The sequence below is a fragment of the Protopterus annectens genome, chromosome 13.part0 (assembly GCF_019279795.1).
Source record: "Protopterus annectens isolate FY-2018-M chromosome 13.part0, PAN1.0, whole genome shotgun sequence".
Classification (NCBI taxonomy): Eukaryota; Metazoa; Chordata; order Ceratodontiformes; family Protopteridae; genus Protopterus; species Protopterus annectens.
Genome location: NC_056747.1, coordinates 39,760,106 through 39,780,523, shown reverse-complemented (window position 1 = coordinate 39,780,523; position 20,418 = coordinate 39,760,106). Strand labels below are relative to the sequence as shown.

General features: G+C 41.4%; 1 protein-coding gene across 2 annotated transcripts in view; it reads left to right on the top strand.

Moving 5' to 3' along the window:
- Positions 1-20,418, top strand: part of MPND (MPN domain containing) — a 1,899,579-nt gene that overhangs the window by 176,771 nt on the left and 1,702,390 nt on the right. For both annotated transcript variants that reach the window (XM_044090604.1, XM_044090605.1), the window contains exon 4: positions 17,728-17,958. In XM_044090604.1, the coding sequence (XP_043946539.1) occupies positions 17,728-17,958 (231 nt within the window). The remainder of the gene's footprint in view (positions 1-17,727; positions 17,959-20,418) is intronic.

Here is a 20,418-nt window from a genome sequence, read left to right as displayed (position 1 = left end):
TTACTCTGAATCTTGCTGTATATCAGACAGCATTGTCTGATGCTAGGTGTAGGCAAACAGAACTGTGGCCCCCTGTTCTTGTTGTTAGTGTGGTGATAGAACAGCAGTTTTGTACAATGTGAATGTAATCCTGTATTGGAACACATGCCTTACTTAGGCAACGACAACATTGTCTCATGCCCTCAGTCCTGAGGAGGTGTTTCACTACAACTGTTATGGAATGACAATCTACTCAGATGACATCAGTCTTAAATGCAGCCTTTCCAAAGGAAATGTAGAGTAAACTCTTGTAACAAGAAACTGTGAAGATATGTGAAGGCTGCCAGCCTAGCCAGATAGAAGTTTGTAGATAATTCTGTCATTTGTAAATATTAATATAAGCCACAGACTTGCTCTCTTAAATGGAAGAAAACTGTGCTAAATGTTGAACGTCAAAAATGTAACAGTGCACTCTGCTGGAAGAAAGCTGATAAGTTGAGCCTTGTATGACTGCTTCATCTCAAACTCTGAGCTGTGATGTCTGAACCAGCAGATTCTATGTTGTTTTGAGAACAGAGTTGATTGCTAGATTTTACATATACAGTGTCTTTAATTACTGCGGTTTCCTGACCAGGTGCAAGATTAAAGCAATGTAAATGTAGAGTTTCTGTTAGCCTGGGAAACCAGAGAATTGTTAAGAATGATGTAATCTAAAATGAGTCAGCAGGATGGATTACCAATTTAAAGGACTTTCTCGGAGATAGAGAGAGCATTTTGCATTTGTCTTCATAATTGACCACTCGCCAGCACTTGCTTTTCTCTGTCTGTATGCAAGTAGATCTTAGACTTCGGTGTTTCTCTTAATAAATAGAAAATAGTAAGTTTAGACTAGCTGTTTTCTGTATTGATGTCAGAACTATTCTGCTGTGTTATTTTAAGCATTTTCCTGTGATCTCTGAACTGTTGACTAGCACTGTGTAGTAAGAAGTATTGTCTTGTGTTTTTATTTATTAAATATTTTTAAACCTTTCAACTGTGGTTGTTTTGTGTAGAGATATTTTAAGCTCTAGAGTACACTGCATGTATATAGTGATACTGTAGAAAGCCACTCCAAGCAAGTCTTGCTGCTCAGTCACACAACATTTGGATAATAATATTGCACAGTAATTGGACACCCTTTGCTAAGGGCCTTTTTAGTAGCTGATAAGTAAGGGTCCTGGTGGCATTGATTACTACCTTATAGTCTGGACAGAAGGGGCACAGCTAGTGAACCTGTGCCAGCCTTCCCCAGGAGTGTCTGTGTGGTTGTATATAAATCATATCTGTGTGTGTGTGTGTGCACGCAGTTACTTGGGCAGGGACACGAAGCAGTGGTTGGACAGAGAGAGTGCTAGGAAGACGTGGCTTGGGACCCTGGCTAAGGACCCCACTGTGTAGCTGTTCCAGTGAGGAGTCTTATTGGGGATCTGGAAAGAAAGGGAGAAACCAGCCCCAGACTGTGATCTCTGTATGCTCTTAAAGGAAATTGTACCTTACTGTATGTGTCCTTGTTATCCTTCCCAATGTGGACAACCCTGACTGGTGTTAGTGGTGAGGATTGAGGCACCTTGATTGGTGGGCCAGTGCATGGGTGTCACATATTGTTTGGCAGTGGTAGGATATCCACATCACATATCAATTGGTTGGCAATTGGCTTGTAGTGGTGTAGATAATGAATTCCTGTAGCTTGTGTACAGTGATCACTGAAGGTGTTTTTGTACTCTAAATCAGCCATGCAGTGAATATTCAGAGTTCAGATCACAATTGTTTTATTTCTTTTATTAGCTTAGTCAGGGAGAGCAGGCAAGCTGTCAAGGAGCCAGTTGGCTGAGATGTGCCAGGCTAAATAACTGGTGCATGGAAATCTGACTAAGGCAGTAATGATTGCAGCTTTGGTCACAGCTGCATCAGAAAACAGCAATCAGCAGGACGATCGGACTGGCAGTGGACGTGTACAACACTCAGAGAATGGACAGCTCAACCACCTTTCTGCAGAGGACTTAAAAATCCATCTGGAACTAAAGAGACTTGAGCTGGAGGCCAGGCATTTGGAAACAGAAGCAGCAGAGAGACTGAGACATCACCAGGCTGAGTAGAATGAGAAACTGCTACACCTGGAAGCTGAGGTAAAGGAAAGGCAGAGGCAGCACAAAAAGGAGATGCTGACTCTTCGCCAGAGTCATGGAGGTAATGGGGAAGGGTGTAACTGGACCCCAGAAGCACAAAAGGTCAGTAAATTTCTTCCCCAGTTTACAGAGGGGGATAATTTTGATAGTTTCATTCATATGTTTGAGAGGGTATGTAAGCAGTATGATGTTGACCAAAGGCTCTGGGTACGGTTCCTGACCCCTTTACTCCATGGTAAAGCTGTAACTGTGCTGCCTACATTAACTGATAGTGAATGTTTTGATTATATTGCTGCTAAGAATTGCTTGTTAGAATTTTTTTAAGCCAACACCTGAAACTTGTAGGAGAAAGTTTCCTGAGCATAGACACAAGGAAAGTGTGTGTGAATATGTTGCTGAACTGAGCACTTATTTTCATAGGTGGGTGGGTGAATGTCAGGTCACCACTTTTGATGGGCTGGCAGACCTTTTAGTGAGGGAACAAGACCTTAGCACTTTGCCTGAGGACATGAGTATCTGGTTTGCTGATAGACAATGTGTTACTTCAGATGAGTTGGGGAAGAAGGAAGATCTATAACTAGCAAGCAGAGCATCCCTGCACAGGAAAGGGACCCCCAGTACTGCTCATGGGTCTAAAGGAACCCATGGTGGACAGCCCAGACTGCCCCAAGAGAATTTGCCAGTACTAGGGGAAGCCACTAGTCCAGGTACACATCCAGGACCTAGGGTTAAATGTTTTGAATGCAACCATTGGGGGCATGTGGCTTACAGATGTCCACGGAGGCAAGGTGGGGAGCAAAAGGTGCGAGAGCCAGTAAGTGGGAAAGACAAAATATCTTGAGACTTCAGGGGTACTGAGCTACCATCCTGCAGATGTCGTGATAGGTAAGGATTTTGATGAGGCAGTACTATGTGTTAATGCAGTTACATGCAGTCAGGCTTCGAGACAAGCATGTGGGTCTGGTAGCCTGGGGGAGACTGACAGACCACATACTTGCAGCCAGGACTGGGAAGGTGGTTACTTCAGGGAGGGAGCTACTCAGTAGCAGTGAGACTGATGGTGAGCCACAGCTGCTTGTGGGTACTGATGTTCTCTTGGACAGAGTGACCGCAAAGGTAGAGGTGAGTAGTAGTACCCAGGCTGACAGTGAGGCACCGCTATCAGAGGAGTCCAGACTTCCTGTGGAAGGGGAGCTGGGAAGGGTTACTAAGAGTTGAGACAGGTTCTCATCACTCAGTCCCTACTTTGCAAGGCCTGAGGCAGGTAGCTAGGAAGGCACCTGATTCTCAAGAGAAGGGGAATCTGTATACTGGGACAAAGGGTTACTGTATAGAGAGTGGACCTCTGAGGGAGGGCTAGAAGGTGAGAGGGTACAGCACTTGATAGTGCCTAGTGCCTACTTTCTGGTGCTTCTAGCCATAGCCCATAACATTCCCTTTGCAGTTCATATGGGCATAAAATGTATAAAGGGGCGTATTATGCAGAACTTCTATTGGTCTGGAATTTCCAGAGATATAACAGGGTACTTCAGGACTTGTGAGCAGTGCCAAAATGTAGGCAAGGCTGGAGACTAGGTGAGAGCTCCTTTGATGCCTTTGCCTGTGATTGAGGAGCCATTTCAGAGGGTAGCTATGGATATTGTGGGGCCTCTGAGTACTCAAAAGTACCACAGGGAAAAAATATATCCTAGTGGTAGTAGATTATGCTACAAGATACCCTGAGGCTTTGACTTTGTTCTCCACTGAAGTGGAAAAGGTGGTAAATGCTTTGTTAGAGATTTTCAGCAAGGTAGGTTTCCCAAAAGAAATACTGACTGACAGAGGTGCCAATTTCATGTGAGACCGGCTGGCTTGTCTATGGAAGTACTGTGATGTGAAGCACTTGAAGACCACCCCCTACCATCCCCAGACTAATAGTTTGGTTGAGAGGTTAAACCCTACAATCAAGTCCAAAGACTTTGCAGACCAGTTTGAGGGAGTGGGACAGATATTTGCCCCATCTGTTTGCTTTCAGAGAGGTTCTCCAGGAATCCACAGGTTTTTCACCCTTTGAGTTGCTGTATGGGCATAGGGTGAGAGGACCTCTAGATTTAATTTGTGATGAGTGGGAAGATGAGTGTGAATCTCACAAGGAGTCTGTTGTGGCATATGTCCTTAACTTCAGGACAAGGCTCAGGGAACTCATGGGCTTGGCCCAGGAGAACCTGGCAGAAGCCCAACAACAGAAAAAGGTATGGTATGACAGGAATGCTTGAGCTAGAGACTATGCTGTAGGGCAGCAGGTAATGGTTCACATTCCTGTCAGACACAACCAGCTGCAAGCAGCTTGGGAGGGACCCTACAAGGTGGTTAAAAAGGTAAGTGATGTTAACTACATGGTAGAACTGCTAGGCAAGGGCACACATTGTACCATGTTAACATGATGGACCCTTACCATGATAAGGAGGCCCTTGTGCTGAGTATTTGCAGTAGGTTGCAGGAGGAGTCTGAGGGAGATCTGGTGACTGATCTCCTCGGTGAGGCTCGGATTGACACCTCAGTGGAAGGGGTAGCAATGTCCCAGCAGCTATCTCCTACCCTGGTTTGAGAAATCCAATCAGTGTTACAGGAATTTGGGGACATGTTCACTGGGAAACCAGGATCCATACACATGGGGCAACACCAGGTAGATACAGGACCTCAAAGGCCTATTAGGCAGGCCCCATACAGGGTGCCTGAGAGAGTCAAACAGACTCTGAGGGAGGAGATACAGGAGATGTTGCAACTAGGGGTAATTGTAGTCCAACAGTCCCTAGGCCTCCCCAGTGGTACTGGTGCCAATTGTTGGCAGCACCAGGTTCTGTGTAGACTACAGGAAATTAGTCAGAGTCAGATGCTTACCCCTATGCCTAGGACAGATGAGGCCCTAGAGCAGCTGGTTGGGGCTAAGTATCTTAACACCATTGATCTTACGAAGGGTTACTGGCAGGTGCCCTTGACTCCCAGTGTTAGAGAGAGGTCAGCCTTTGTGACTTCTTTTGGCTTGTATGAGTTCACAAAGATGCCCTTTGGGATGAAAAATGCCTCAGCGACTTTCCAGAGACTGGTAGATGATATCCTAGCAGGAGCAGGAGGATGTGCCCTTGCTTACCTAGATGATATTGCCATCTACTGCTATTCCTGGCTAGAACACCTTCAGCATGTCAGGCAGGTGCTGGGCAGACTACAAAGGACAGGGTTGACCATTAAGCCGAGCAAATGTCAGGTGGGTATGGCAGAGGTCTCCTTCCTGGGACATAGTGTGGAGTGGTAAGATCAGGCCAAAACCTGCCAAAGTAAAAGCCATTCAGGCATGGCCTGTACCTGGTACCAGAAAGCAGGTGAGGGCATTCTTAGGGACAGCAGGGTACTACAGAAAGTTCATCCCCAGTTATAGTACCATAGCTGTTCCATTCACAGACCTGACAAGGAAGAACAGGCCAGATAAGGTAGTTGGACCACAGCATGTGAGCAGGGATTCCAGAAGCTTAAAGAGGCTTTGGGAGGACCCCCTGTGTCAGCCAGTCCAGATTACAGGAAATAATTTATTGTGCAGGTGGATGCTTTGAACCATGGGGTGGGAGCTGTACTTGGCCAGATTTCTTCAGAGGGAGAAGAGCACCAAGTGGTTTATCTCATTTGTAGGTTCCAACCCAGGGAGGAATGCTATACAGCTGTAGAAAGGGAATATCTAGCCTTAGTGTGGGCACTGGAGAAACTTCAGCCTTCTCTGTATGGAAGAAAATTCACTGTAATGTCAGATCACAATCCCCTAACATTGTTACACAGAGCCAGCCAGCAAAATGCCAAGTTGCTAAGATGGAGCCTAGGGTTGCAAGCATATATGTCAGTGCAGCACAGCAGTGGGAGTAGCAATGCCAACACAAATAGGCTCTCAAGACAGGGAATGGGGTAAGGTATACTCAGACCTAACCCTGTCAAGCAATGTTTCTCAAGGGTCACTTGAAAAACTAGCTTGATTTCTGGGGGGGGGATGTGTGAAGGCTGCCAGCCTAGCCAGATAGAATTTTGTAGGTAATTCTGGCATTTGTAAATATTAATACAAGTCACAGGCTTGTTCTCTTAAATGGAAGAAAATAGTAAATGCTGAACGTCAAAAATGTAACAGTGCACTCTGAATTTGAGATGAAGCAGTCATACAAGGCTTGACTTATCAGCTTTCTTCCACCAGAGCACAGGTGTCTGAACTGGCAGATTCTTTCTATTGTTTTGAGACCAGAGTTAATTGCTAGATTTTACATATATAAGTTCTTTAAATACTGTGGTTTCCTGTCTAGGTGCAAGATCAAAGCAGTGTAAATGTAGAGTTTCTGTTAGCCTGGGGAACCAGAGAACTGTTAATGATGTGATCTAAAATGAGTCACCAGGATGTATTATCAATTTAAAGGACTTTCTCAGAGACAGAGGGGAGAGCATTTTGCATGTCTTCATAACTGACCACTCATCAGCACTTTCTTTGCTCTGTCTGTATGTAAGTAGGATCTTAGACTTTAGTGTTTCTCTTAAGAAATAGATAGAAAATAGTAAGTTTAGACTAGCTGTTTTCTATATTGATGTCAGAACTATTGTGCTCTATTATTTTAAGCATTTTCCTATGATCTCTGAACTCTTCACTAGCACTGTGTAGTAAGAAGTATTGTCTTGTGTTTTTATTTATTATTATTAAATATTTTTAAACATTTCAATTGTGGTTGTTTTGTGTAGCAATAATTTAAGCTCTAGAGTACACCGCATTTATATAGTGATACTGTACAAAGCCACGCCAAGTAAGTCTTTCTGCTCAGCCACACTTATAATTTGGAAAATAATATTGCACAGTAATAATTGGACACCCTTTGCTAAGGGCCTTTTTAGTAGCTGATAAGGGTCCTGGTGGCAGTGATTAGTAACTTATAGCCTGGACAGAAGGGGCACAGCTAGTGAACCTGTGCCAGCCTTCCCCAGGAGTGTCTGTGTGGTTGTATATAAATCATATTTCAGTGTGTGTGTGTGTGTGTGTGTGTGTGTGTGTGTGTGTGTGTCAGCTACTTGCACACGAAGCACTGGTTGGGCAGAGAGAGTGCTAGGAGGACTTGGCTTTTACCCTGGCTAAGGACTCCACTCTATAGTTGTGGCAGTGGGGAGTCTTATTGTGGATCTGGATAGGAAAGGGAGAAACCAGCCCCAGACTGACTGTGATCAGTGTGTGCTCTTAAGGGAAATTGTACATTACTGTATGTGTACTTATCCTTCCCAATGTGGATGCCCCTCACTGGTGTTAGTGGTGAGTATTGAGGCTCCTCGATTGCTGGTCCAGTGCATGGGTGTCACAGAAACGTTTACACATTATCATTAACACACGTGGGTGACAACACTGTTAACATGCACGCTGACTGCAAGCAGTGACATTGGGATTTGAACTGTATACCTCACATCAGAAGATAATGAAGGTTTTCCGAAATACAAGTGCAACTATAGATTTATTTTGTAACTATGACATTGCACATATCGATGGATGGATATCACCATTGTGTTTAACTTGATGTTTCTGCTAAAAAGTGGTTGCATGGCACAAGCACACTGTATGGATGTGCCTCATTGATGTATTTGCACAGTAAGAGGAAGAAACGCACAGTCAGGGAAGACGGTCATTGTTGTATTCAAACTCCCTGTCTGTCTATTGAAACAGTATATATGCAAGTGTATTAGATGCACGCGCCGCAAGAGAAGTCTGACTGCATGTGAGCCACACTGCATCTTTGAAGGGATGACATCAGCTGTGTCATGCAAAGGAGACTAGTGTGCAAAAATGACTTCTACAGCTATTTTTGGATTCTAAATGTTGTCAGTACTATGAGGTGTAAGCATTCCTGCAGCCATTTAAATTTACGCACATGCACACACACACACACGTACACACAAAAGTCTTACTGCTGTGTTCAAACTCCCTATCTACTGACACAATCTGTAAATAAGTCTTTTATAGGCATGCGGCCCAGGAGAGGTCTGACTTTATTAGTGTGAGAATGCATTATTGAAATGATGACCTCATCAGCACATTGCAGACAGTATACATTTGTGGACAGGGTGAAAAAAGGGATGTGGGATTGATCTGACCATGTAAATATTTTTCATGATTGAGAGTCAAATGAGCTGCTGTTGAATTTAATCCTCCAGTAATGCTTTGGACCCACCATCAAACATACAAGTTGACTGCTGTTAGATTAGAACCCCCTAACTGTCTAGTTACACAATCTAGAGGGCCCAGTAGTTAATGCAAGTGCTGCAGCACAAGTCTGACTTCTGCGGTGTGACAGTGTAGTATAAATGAGATTAGTTTCTTATTCTGTGCCAGAGAAGGTAGTGTGACGTTGAAGGTTTTGTGCAAATTCATATTTGTTGATGCACAAGAGTAAGTGCAGTCTTATGATCAATAATAAATGCATACTGCTGATATAGGTCAGCTATGCTGTCATTCATGTATAATGCAGAACTGAGACTGACATATACCTGTGTTGTGTACATGACACACACACACACACACACACACACACACACACACACACACACACACACACACACACACACACACACACACACACTTGTGAAACCCAGGATGGACAATAAAGCAGTCATGGATCATCCGGTTATGATGGCATGTAAACCTTATTGAGTGGTACTGATATTAGCGATGGTATGTGCCCTTGCATGGTCATTATGCACTGTCAATACCAATTGGTACCTAATGTTCCAATGCAGTAGACCTTAGGAATGTTGAAGTAAGTGTGCCGTGGCTGTATGTGAATGCATGTCATTTGTGTCAGTGCTGCAATGCAGACCTAACCATCCAGAATAAAGTGGTCACTTAACCGCACCGATCACTGCATTTCACACATGTACATTATGTAGTTTCCATGTAATGAAATATGTTCCAGTAATAATACTTAATATTGTTCAAACTCTGTTCCTGAACCTCACTGCTGAGAAATGTATTGTGCAGACTTTGGCATAGTGTTGGTATATATATGATTATACTTTTCATGTGCTGAACTCGGATTGTGAAGTATCAGGGACAGTGGTGCTCCCTGCCAACCTTTTCATATATAAGGAACAGAGAGGCAATGGGACTCTGATTACATGTGGAACAGATCTGTTTTTTTTCTGTTGCATATATATGCTTTGCTGTAGAATATCTTTCCATTTTTGGGCCGAAGCTTAATTCAAAAATGAGTTGTGCTTACCTTCTTTGTTTGTGCAACATTAGGCGGTGAACAAACATTGGATCTGTAGCACAGACAGGCTTGGCGATGAGGCATGGCCATCAGCACTCTGGACAGTGCTGAGTGAGGAAAATCCACCTGTCACCTAACTTTCTCAATGGCCCAAGGTCTAAGCACAGTGAGCTAAATGAAAAAGCAAATTTGAAGCAGGGTTAGAGTCCAGTATGCAGATCATTTTGCAAAGGGTGTCAGAGTGTGCTTATCATAATTCATTTTGATTGACTGTAAGACTGCGTAGCAATGACTATCCTAAATAAGATGATTGCTCAGATTGTGTCAGTAATGCCTGATGACATAATATTTTATAACTACGGTTTATCGGACATGCTTCAAGGGAAATCACAAGTTAATTGGGCGTACATTGCAGATTAAGGCAGAATCGCAGTGTTTTGCAGTAACACTTGAAATACGTTTTTAGCATCGCATACTACACTTGCTCATTGCCAGACCTTGCGCAAATGCTGAAGACTGTAACTGATAAAACAGAAGATGGTTAGACAGATACATAGGCAGCACATTCACAGGAAAGGCACTTATAAAAAAACAGGAAGAGTTTCATCTCCTGCTGGATTTGAACTGTTGTCATAATGAAAAATTAAGTTTATAGACTTTATCATTCTCTTGTCACCGCAGAAAGGAAGTTGTACTTCACACTTGTCAAAATCACACCTTTGAAGGGACACTGAGAACTTAATCTTCCATTAGCTGAATATTTATTCCTCAGCAAAGTAATGACAGTATGAATATGATACAAATGAAATTCATGAGCCATAGTTCCAGTGCATAACCTGCATCGACTTTGTGTATGCCATGTGTATGGATCATGGTAACTGCTTGCAAGGTGTGCCGTATGTGAGTCATGGTAACTACGTGCAAGGTGTGCCCCATATGTGTAGGAGTCATGGTAACTGCCTGTAAGGTGTGCCATATGTACTGGTCATTGTAACTGCCTGTAAGGTGTTGCCATATGCATGGGTCATGGTAACTGCTTGCAAGGTGTGCCATATGGTACGGGTCATGGTAACTGCCTAGTTTGTCTACACACACATTTGAGGATGATCCCTCGGGCATTACAGACAGCCTGACAGTTGATTGAATGGAAGCCTTTCCTGTTGATGTATGTCCTTCCCAGTTCACCAGTTGAGGCTGTTATTTCAATGCGAGTGCAGTCTGTGACCCCAAAATGTTATGGAAGTGTGCTACGGCATAAAATTCTTGCATTGTTCTTGCTCTGGCCTCTGGTAGGCGTGGAAGATTATACTCACTTGCATGTTCTATTATAGTACTAAAACATTGGCGCAGTATTCTGGAGGCTTAGTCCTGTGCCACTCCTAGTATATCCCCAATGGGTCTCTGGAATGTGTGCTACACATACCTTAGTTTCCACTGGTATAGGTTCTGTTTGATTTTCTCTGGGTTTGAGATGGGGGTGGTGGTGGCAGAGGTTGCAGAGTTTCTCTGTTACGCTATCGACCATGTATCACTCTGTGTTTTTAGCTGGGAGGGTTATAAAGAAAAGACAAAAATCTGATAATTACTAAAAGCACAGGCTATATCATGCATGTCTTAGCATGAATGACTTTCTTTTTGGATGTCTCTAGCCTGTAGGTATGGCTATCATTTTAGAACGTTTGTTCTTATTATGTACGTAGTTTTGTGTGTTGTTATTAAGTTATTAGGTTTTATGGGGGTATTGGGGCTGTGTGTGTATTTTTATTTGAGGGTTTTTTTATTCTGTGAGATGTGGCATAGGCTGAAATGGAGAGGACAAGAAACAGTTGTATAAAAAGATTAAACTGTCAACTGCTGCATGCATTGAATACAAAAGTTGTAACTCTACACTTAAAAAAGCTGTTATACCTAAATGGTGGGAAGAATAATCCCTCAAGAACATGTTTCTTTCTGTAATGTTTTTAAATGTTAATGGTCTCGCAGATAAAAGAGTGGTGAATTATATTAAAAAAATGTAGAGTGCAAACAGATACGCTTCAGGAGATGCACTTGGAAAGAACTGAACATGTGAATTTGATAAAGAACGATTTTGAATAGATGGTTATTCAGCAGAATCTCAGGGGCATAGGAAGAGAGGAGTATTTATATTAATTGCAAGAGGAGCTCCAATAGTAGCAGAAGAAAATATAAAAGATAAAAATGGAAGATTTATAGTATTAAGGGGCAGTAGGATTACACTGGCATGTATTTATATTCCACCAAAAACTGCTATAACGGAGCTTAAGAAAATTCAGGGAGAAATCTGCTTTCAACAAGGAATATTACTGATAGGTGGGGACTGGAATTAGATTTGCAATGGTGAAGATGTGTCTGGGGGACCCAGAACTGAAAATATAACAAAGGAGGGTAGACTTTTTTAAAGAAATTTATGAAAACATTTGACATGGAAGATGTGAATTCAGTACTAGGAGCTCCGAATGAATTTGCTTACTATTTTCAAAGATACAAAAACTGGGCTAGGCTAGAAAGAATATACATTTCACAGGAACATGTGCATTTAATTAAAGTTTTTGATATGCACCCAATAACTATTTCAGACCATGTGCCAACAATAATTAAAGACACGGTAAGGCAATAAAAAAATGAGACACTGGAGCTTTCCCACCTATCTGTTGAAAAGAGAAGAATTTAAGGAATGGGTAGTGGAAATTATTCAGGAGCTATTAAATAAGATAGAAACTTCTTCTAAAAATATAGCTAGGGAGTAGGATAAAAGGTGGAATTTAAAAATAGGGTGGAAATAAAAGAAAGGACGATATGGTTAAGAAGTAACAAGGATTGATTTGAGGGACTGACAAATGTTAAAGGTATTGCAAAATAATCGGAATCCCACAGAACAAGAGGAGGAGCAACTGCAGAATGCTAAACAGAAAATAAGGGATTACCTCACTAATATGCATAAGCTTAGAAAGACTGCTGTTAAGCAACTGTTTTTTGATGATAACCCTAGAGCACAAAAACTTTTAACACAACAACTCTGGTAACAGAAAATAGAAAGGACTGTCACCAAGCTTAGGGAACCTATAACAAGGAAGATAAGGGTTCCTGTAGAAGTACTGGGAATACTTTGAAAATTCTATGAAAGTCTGTATAAAGCAGAGAAATATGGAAATTGAGAAAAGGTACAAATGGCAAGGTTAATGGAAGAATTAAATATGCCCAGGCTAGAGGTAGAGGAGGCTGAACTACTAACAGGATAGTAGGAGAGAGAAAATGGTGATGTATAATCAATCTACAGGAAAGTCCCTGGGAATGGATGGTATTCCTGTGGAAGTTTGGAAGCTAGCAGGATAAAAATTGATAAAGATAATTCTGGAAGGTTTTGTTTAACGGTATTTTAAAAGGAGGAGAAGTACCAACATCCTGGAAAAAAGCGGCGGTAGCTGTAGTATCTAAAGTGGGCAAAGATCCAGCTTCATCCATGGCAATTTCCATACTAAATCAGTGATTATAAAATGTTTGTCTATAATGGCAAAAAGAATGGCAAAAGGGATGCCAGCGATGATGGATCTGAGTCTGTGTGGTTTTGTGGCAGGGAGGCAAACATTTGACAACATTAACAGATCAGTGATGATCCAGAGGGAAGCAGAATGTAAGAAAATACCACAGTTGCTGGTGGGTCTTGATGCAGAGAACGCATTTGCCAGAGTAAGCTGGGACTTTATGAGCAGAACAATGCAAGTATTTGCATTTCCTGAAAAAATTATAAGCTTGATTAGGAAGCATATATGAGGGATTGGAGATGAAAATTAGTGAGTAGGTTCCTCTCTGAAAATCTCTGTTTGAGCAGAAAAACCTAGGAGTGTCCTTTCTCCCCTTTGTTGTTTGCCAGTGGTTTTAGATATAATACAAAGAAAATAAAGGACTCGGAAATTCAAGGATATAGTTGGTATGGTAGTCGAGAGAAGCTGGCTGTATTTGCAGATGACGTTATTTTTTGCCTGACGAAACCAGAAGGGGACGTTACAGTGTTGTGGGACATATTGATAGAATTTCATATCTTTTCGGGATTCACAATTAATGAAACCAAAACAAAAGCAATAGCAATAAGTTATGTACTCTCATATGAATTGGTTCAGCAATATCCCTACTTATGGGGACATGATCAAATTAAATATTTAGGGTATGGATTAAAAATGATACCAATGTGGCAGCTAAGGTTATGTGGGAAGAGATCAAACAAAAGATCATACAAAAAGTTGAGAAAATGTTTTATGGTGATTGATAGTAAGATGCAAGCAGTTAAAATGTTTTTGTCCCTTCAGACTTTTATACAGGTAAGGGATATTTTTCTCAACCAGAGGAGAAGTTGTGGATAGTAAGTTACTAAAGAGTTTGAAGGATTTTATCTGGGAGTGGAAGAGTCAAGTGGGATAAGCTTATTCTTCCAGTAGAACAGGGTGGATTGGCATTATCCGATTTGAAAGGATATTTCAGAGCAACACAGTTAAGGCTCCTATACATAGCACAAGCAGAAAACTAGAACTCAAAATGGAAAGAGATGAAGAAAGGAGGTGGGAGGAATCCAAGTAAATGGGAGCGAATGGGATTTTGGATGCAAATCTTTAAGGAAGAGAAGAATAATCATATAGAATATTATATTCATAAAGTAGCAGAAGGTATTCTAAGAAATAAGACCATATGGGAATGGAGAAAGGAGATTCTGCTGATAGGGATGACTGCAATTAGGGATACAGACAATAGGCAAGAGGGGGCGGAGTACATTGAAGAAATTTGGCAAAGGAACCAAGGTATTGGGAGCAAATAACTAGACAGGGATAGGTAATAGAAGGGGAAGATGCTAAGAACATATTTGGACTGCAGGTGAGAGATTGGCTTCTATATCAAGGAATGATATCGGAGTACATGCATAGAAAAAGAAATGGGGGGGGTCCTAAATGAAAGAGCAACACTGGTAGAGTTCTTAGTAGACTCTAGAACAGAAGTTGCCATTAAGAAAGGAATAAGTAGTAGAGCATGTAAAATAACTGTAGGAATCAGAAGATGTTCGGAAGAGAGATTGGATAAGCAATTCACAAGGAGACAATGAGGTGATGTATGCATGTCTCCCAAATATGTAACAAAAGTAGAAGATTTAGGATCTTTGCCTGGAGGTGTTTACATAGGTATTTTTATACTCCAAGCAGGCTCAAGAGAATCTTTCCTCAGGTAGACAGCAAATGTTGGAGGTGTGATGGGGAAGAAGGGGGTAACTGGGCACATATTTTCTGGGAGTGTAGTGAGCTGGCTGACTTTAAAGATTCTTTGCAAACTTGTCTGTCAGAGATGCTAGGTGAGCAAATCGGAGTGACTAGGAAAATGATTTTTTTGGGCTCTGATACATATTTGGTATTGCCTAGACATAGTAAGTCTAACTATGATGGCTGCCAAAAAAGCAATAACTAGAAAATGGAAATCAAGTCTAAACCAACTTTACTAGAAGTAACAAAGATAGTAACAGAGCTAAAACAACTGGAACTGGGATCCTTAGAAAAGGGTAGGAGCAAATTACAGAGGAACAAATGGAAAATGTGGGACCACTACATGCAGAGGAGGAATGATGTATAAAGGAAGTAAGGATCTGAATGAACTATGCGGTGGTTGACTGCCAGTGACTGGATATCTTAAAAGTGAAGTGTAATGTTTGCTGCTACAGTTGTGTTGGCAGGGTTTGTACAGTATAATGTTTGCAACTGGCTAGGATTTATTTTCAGGTGTATAAATGTACGATTGTCTGTGACACACAATTCAATAAAGATATTTCTTGTAAAAAATGTATCACTCTAATATTTCAATATCGTGCAGTCCATGGTATGTTGGTCTCAACACCCTTCTTCTCCTTGGGCAAGGTCTGTTCGCGTCAGCAGCATAGATTTCAGCCTGTTGCTCATACACATGCAGGAGAGCAGCAGCCCCTAGCATTGCATTTTCTCCAAGTTTGATGGTAGCTATATTCCAGTCAGCTTTGGAGTTCATGGCAGAGAGGCCCCTAGCATTGCATTTTCTCCAAGTTTGATGGTAGCTATATTCCAGTCAGCTTTGGAGTTCATGGCAGAGAGCTACACCAAGTGTACACTATTACTTCACTACTTCCTGAATGGCTCTACCATCTTGGATTGTTTAATTAGCATGTAATTATGTTTTCATTAGCATACTCTGCCATTTCCCTTTTTGTAGAGCAGTTTAATGAATTCAAGATAGATCGCTCTAGTGTGTACACCTCGCTGTGATATGCACATGGTAGCAGCTCAGAGATTAGCCATTCACAAATCTGGCCTACTGAGTTCTTTGAAATTAAGGGCATTGGGTGATTTTTTATTGCTCTGATGGTAAAGTCATTATTTTATGAGTTTAGTAATTCCCATTACTTGTCATTGCATTGTTTTCATGCTTTATTAATGAAGTCCCAGTTAACATTTTAACTTTCAGAATTTTTTTTCATATTTGTACATGTTTCTGGAATTTTACAACTGCAGTACATTGCAGAGGACTGAAACATTTGGTTGTGTTTATGTATCTGTGATTAGCTTTCTGCATGTTTTACCAACATATTTTTTAATGAAGAAAGGACTTATTTTTTCATAAAATAAATGTTTTGTTTTCTTTTATACAGAGTTTTTACTCTGATTTATTTGACCTGAAGCGTTGTACATTTTTGGAAGTAAGTCAGCAGCTGTATTGGCACAAGTTCACCGGAGTGCTGGTCTCAGATCCCAAATGTTAATACGTTGGTGAAATGCTTTCAGGTTGTACAGGTTCAAACATTTGTATGTGATTGCATTTGTAATCATTATATCTTCACACACTATGTTTACTGGGGTTCTTAATGTTTATATTACTTCATGTTGGAATGCGTACAAGACCATTTAAACAGTATTTTTAATTTAAAGCTGTGCTCACTGTATAATTATTAGGAATTCCAAACATAAATAGCACTTTTCATTAAGGGAGACAGTAACGCACATCATGAGAAGAAGCATGAAAAGTATAGACCCCTCTCAGTGATTACAGTGTGAATTACAGCCCCCCAGTGATTACAGTGTGAATTACAGCCCCCCAGTGATTACAGTGTGAATTACAGCATACAGGTTTTATAGATCCCCCCCAGTGATTACAGTGTGAATTACAGCATACAGGTTTTATAGATTCCCCCAGTGATTACAGTGTGAAATTACAGCATAGAGGTTTTATAGATCCCCCCAGTGATTACAGTGTGAATTACAGCATAGAGGTTTTATAGATTCCCCCCAGTGAGTACAGTGTGAATTACAGCATAGAGGTTTTATAGATCCCCCCCCCCCAGTTGATTACAGTGTGAATTACAGCATAGAGGTTTTATAGATCCCCCCAGTGATTACAGTGTGAATTACAGCATAGAGGTTTTATAGATCCTCCCAGTTATTACAGCGTGAATTACAGCATAGAGGTTTTATAGATTCCCCCAGTGATTACATTGTGAAATTACAGCATAGAGGTTTTATAGATTCCCCCAGTGATTACAGTGTGAATTACAGCATAGAGGTTTTATAGATTCCCCCAGTGATTACAGTGTGAAATTACAGCATAGAGGTTTTATAGATTCCCCCAGTGATTACAGTGTGAAATTACAGCATAGAGGTTTTATAGATTCCCCCAGTGATTACAGTGTGAAATTACAGCATAGAGGTTTTATAGATTCTCCCAGTGATTACAGTGTGAAATTACAGCATAGAGGTTTTATAGATTCCCCCAGTGATTGCAGTGTGGAATTACAGCATAGAGGTTTCTCAACAGCTAAAGTCAGCCTGTACTGTACCTTACTGGCCAAGCAGTCTAAATCTCTCAGGGGCCAGAAGCAAGGCTCTGGATGTGTATCCTTCCCCCAGAGGGGACACAATGGATTTTAAACTTGAAGTAATTGCAGCTATCACTGTTAATATGGAGTTTAATTTATGATGTACATGTGAGCAGTTTGTAGTGATCGTCCGTAAGCTCTCCTGTCTTTTGTTACATCAGTACAGTTGCTGTAAATCTACTTGCTGTATTCTGCTGATTAGCTTGTAATTCATTTAAAATACTTTCTATAGCTCCAGTCACTGGAAGCTTGTTATTCTAGTCTTTGGACTTTTAATATTGATTGTGTGCAATATGCTGATTGTGGACTCTTGAGTCTGAGGTATCCAAACTTTGCTAACTACTTGTTAGAAAAGCTGTATTGTTGTCCATATGCCTGTTTGATGGTATCAAACCAACATCTGCTTTTCCTTTCTTTTCAAATTACTGAACTACTATAGGGGAAGAAATTTGTTGGAGATTTACTGTCTGATGGGAAGATAAGGTGGCAAGAGACTGGTCATATTTTCAACTCTCCCAGTGCTTGGGCTACTCACTGCAAGAAACTGGTCAACCCAGCAAAGAAGTCAGGTTGTGGATGGGCATCTGTGAGATACAAGGGCCAGAAGCTGGACCAGTATAAAACCACCTGGCTGATGAAACATCAGTCCTTTAACCATCCCACAGAAACAGTAAGTCCATGTTTTGTTCATGCCATTTGTGGATAATTAGACAATCTAGATTAACAAATTAGTCTCAAGTTTTAACATGTTGATGGGAAAAGTTTGGACATTCAAGCAGAGTGCTTCATTTATGGTAAGAGAGGTGTTTCTGGTCCTGGTGGTGTATGTCTGTGTGTATGATTGGCCGGGGGGATGATAACCAGGCTGTGAAATAGTCTGAGTGTCAGCCCATATTTGCATCTCTTCTTTGGGTGAAGGTACCTGTGAATGTGTTGGCATTTTCTCGTCATACGGTGAAGACTTTGTACTGCCATGATTTATTTTTGACTCTTAATAGAATTAATTGCGGTTGTCTTTTAATAACCATTCTTCCTTTAAGACGGACATGCAAACCAAGGGGAGGATGTGATAAAGTATGTCCTGGTGTATGCATCTGATGGAGTTAAGCATAGGATATTGCACATCTCCACATGTGTGTGTGACTTTATATTACAGTTTTGAGTGTTATGTTCTAATGTTTAAGCATGTGTCTTCTTGAGGTTCATTATATTTAGACATGTACTTTTCTGTTGTATTGCTGGTTTCCATCTTCTTTGTGGTATCTTGATATAGCCACTTTTTTAGCCATCGAGGAGCTACGGATATTGATATTTAATTTTCCAAAAGTTGTGGCTTCTCTTCAGTGTGGCAGTCCCTGCTGACAAAAAACAGACTAGTAGCAGTTTATACATGTTTGCATACTTTTAGTTACTACATGCTATTACTTGTAATGATGTTTACACAAATATATGGTTATTTGTGAGTGTGCTAGATTTATTAGTGCCATGTGCTACTGTACTCTTTTATTTTTTGGCAACAAAGCAGAATAATTACTTAAAAAGATGGAGGAAAAAGCTAAATCTATGCAAACTGTTAAAGATTTCCTGCAAGTGCAGCCTCCAAGATTTAGTAGGCATTGGCCCTCTAAGAATTGGTCCTTTCCTGCCTCTTCCAGGCCAAACCCAGAACCAGCAGAACACTCTGGCTTCAGTCCCAAGGTATGCACAGGACTAAGCAGTGGGGGGCTCCCACTTCCAAAGCAGAGAGTAGTAAGACCCTCCCTTATGGTAAACTGTCTCAATGACTTAACCTTAAAACTTCCAAGCCATTCTCAGCTGACTGCTCCTTTAGGGGGGAAGATTGCTCTGCAGGCAAAAAAACTGGGAGCTCATTACCCAGGACAAATGGGTTTTAAATAGTTTCCCAAGGATACAGATTTCACTTCCACAAGTTACCAACCCCAAACGGTTGGCCAGATCTACCCCTAAATCAGTGGGCAGAGGCTCCAAAGCAAGTTCTCTGTATAAGGGCTATTCAAACTGTCCCAGAAGGGGAAAGGGGGCAAGGTTTCTACTCAAGACTTTTTCTGGTGCACAGAAAAGACAACTCCTGGCGTCCTATCCTGGATCTCTGTATCCTAAACACCTTTTTGGTGATCCCAAAATTCAAGATGCTAACTCTTCACCAGTTGCTTCTTATGCTAGGCAAGGATGCTTGGTTGGCAACACTGGATTTAAAGGAAGCCTCCCAATCAGGGAATCTTGCAGAAGATACCTACGCTTCAAAGCAGGCTTCATGCACATCAGTTCTCTGCACTACCCTTTGGCTTATCTACTGCGCTCAGGGTATTCACAAAGTGCCTAGCTCCAGTCATTGCATTTTGCAGGCAGAGAAATATTCAGATATACCCATACCTGGACAATTGTCTAATTCAGGCAGAAAGCCAGGACATGTTATTAAACCATCTGGCGTTTGTACAAAAAGTGCTAACTTCTCTGGGGTGTACACCATAAACTAAAAGAAATCACATCTGGTACCCTGCCAACAAATTGTATTCTTGGGAGCAAGCTTGAACACAACTTCCCAGATGGCTTTCCTCATGCCAGAGAAACAAGTTCATTTGACAGCTTACTTCAAACTAATGGCCACAAAGACCTTGCTATCTGCAATACAAATACTGCAAGCCTTGGGGTTCATGGCCTCCTGCATTCTCCTAATTCCATATGCAAGACTGCATATGAGGAAACTATAATGGTGTCTAAAAAGCCTATGGTGTCAACATTCTCAGGATCTAGAAGCAATGATTCCTATCATACCTTGCCTACAGTTAGAGTTCCTTTGGTGGGCAGAGGCCTGTCACCAAAACAAGGGACTGCCATTCACTCTACCCCCTGCCACCCAAACCCTAACAACAGACGCATCAGACTATGCATGGAGGGCACACTTGGCAGGAAGGTGCATTCAGGGTAAATGGAACCAAAGTCAAATGCACCTGCATATCAGTCAAAAAGAAATTTTAGCTGTACAGAATGCTCTGACAGCCTTCAAGGACCACATTCTTCCAGGACAGTTAATGGTAAAGACGGACAACACCACTGTTATGTGGTACATAAACAAGCAGGGGGGAACACACTCATACCCTCTCTGCAG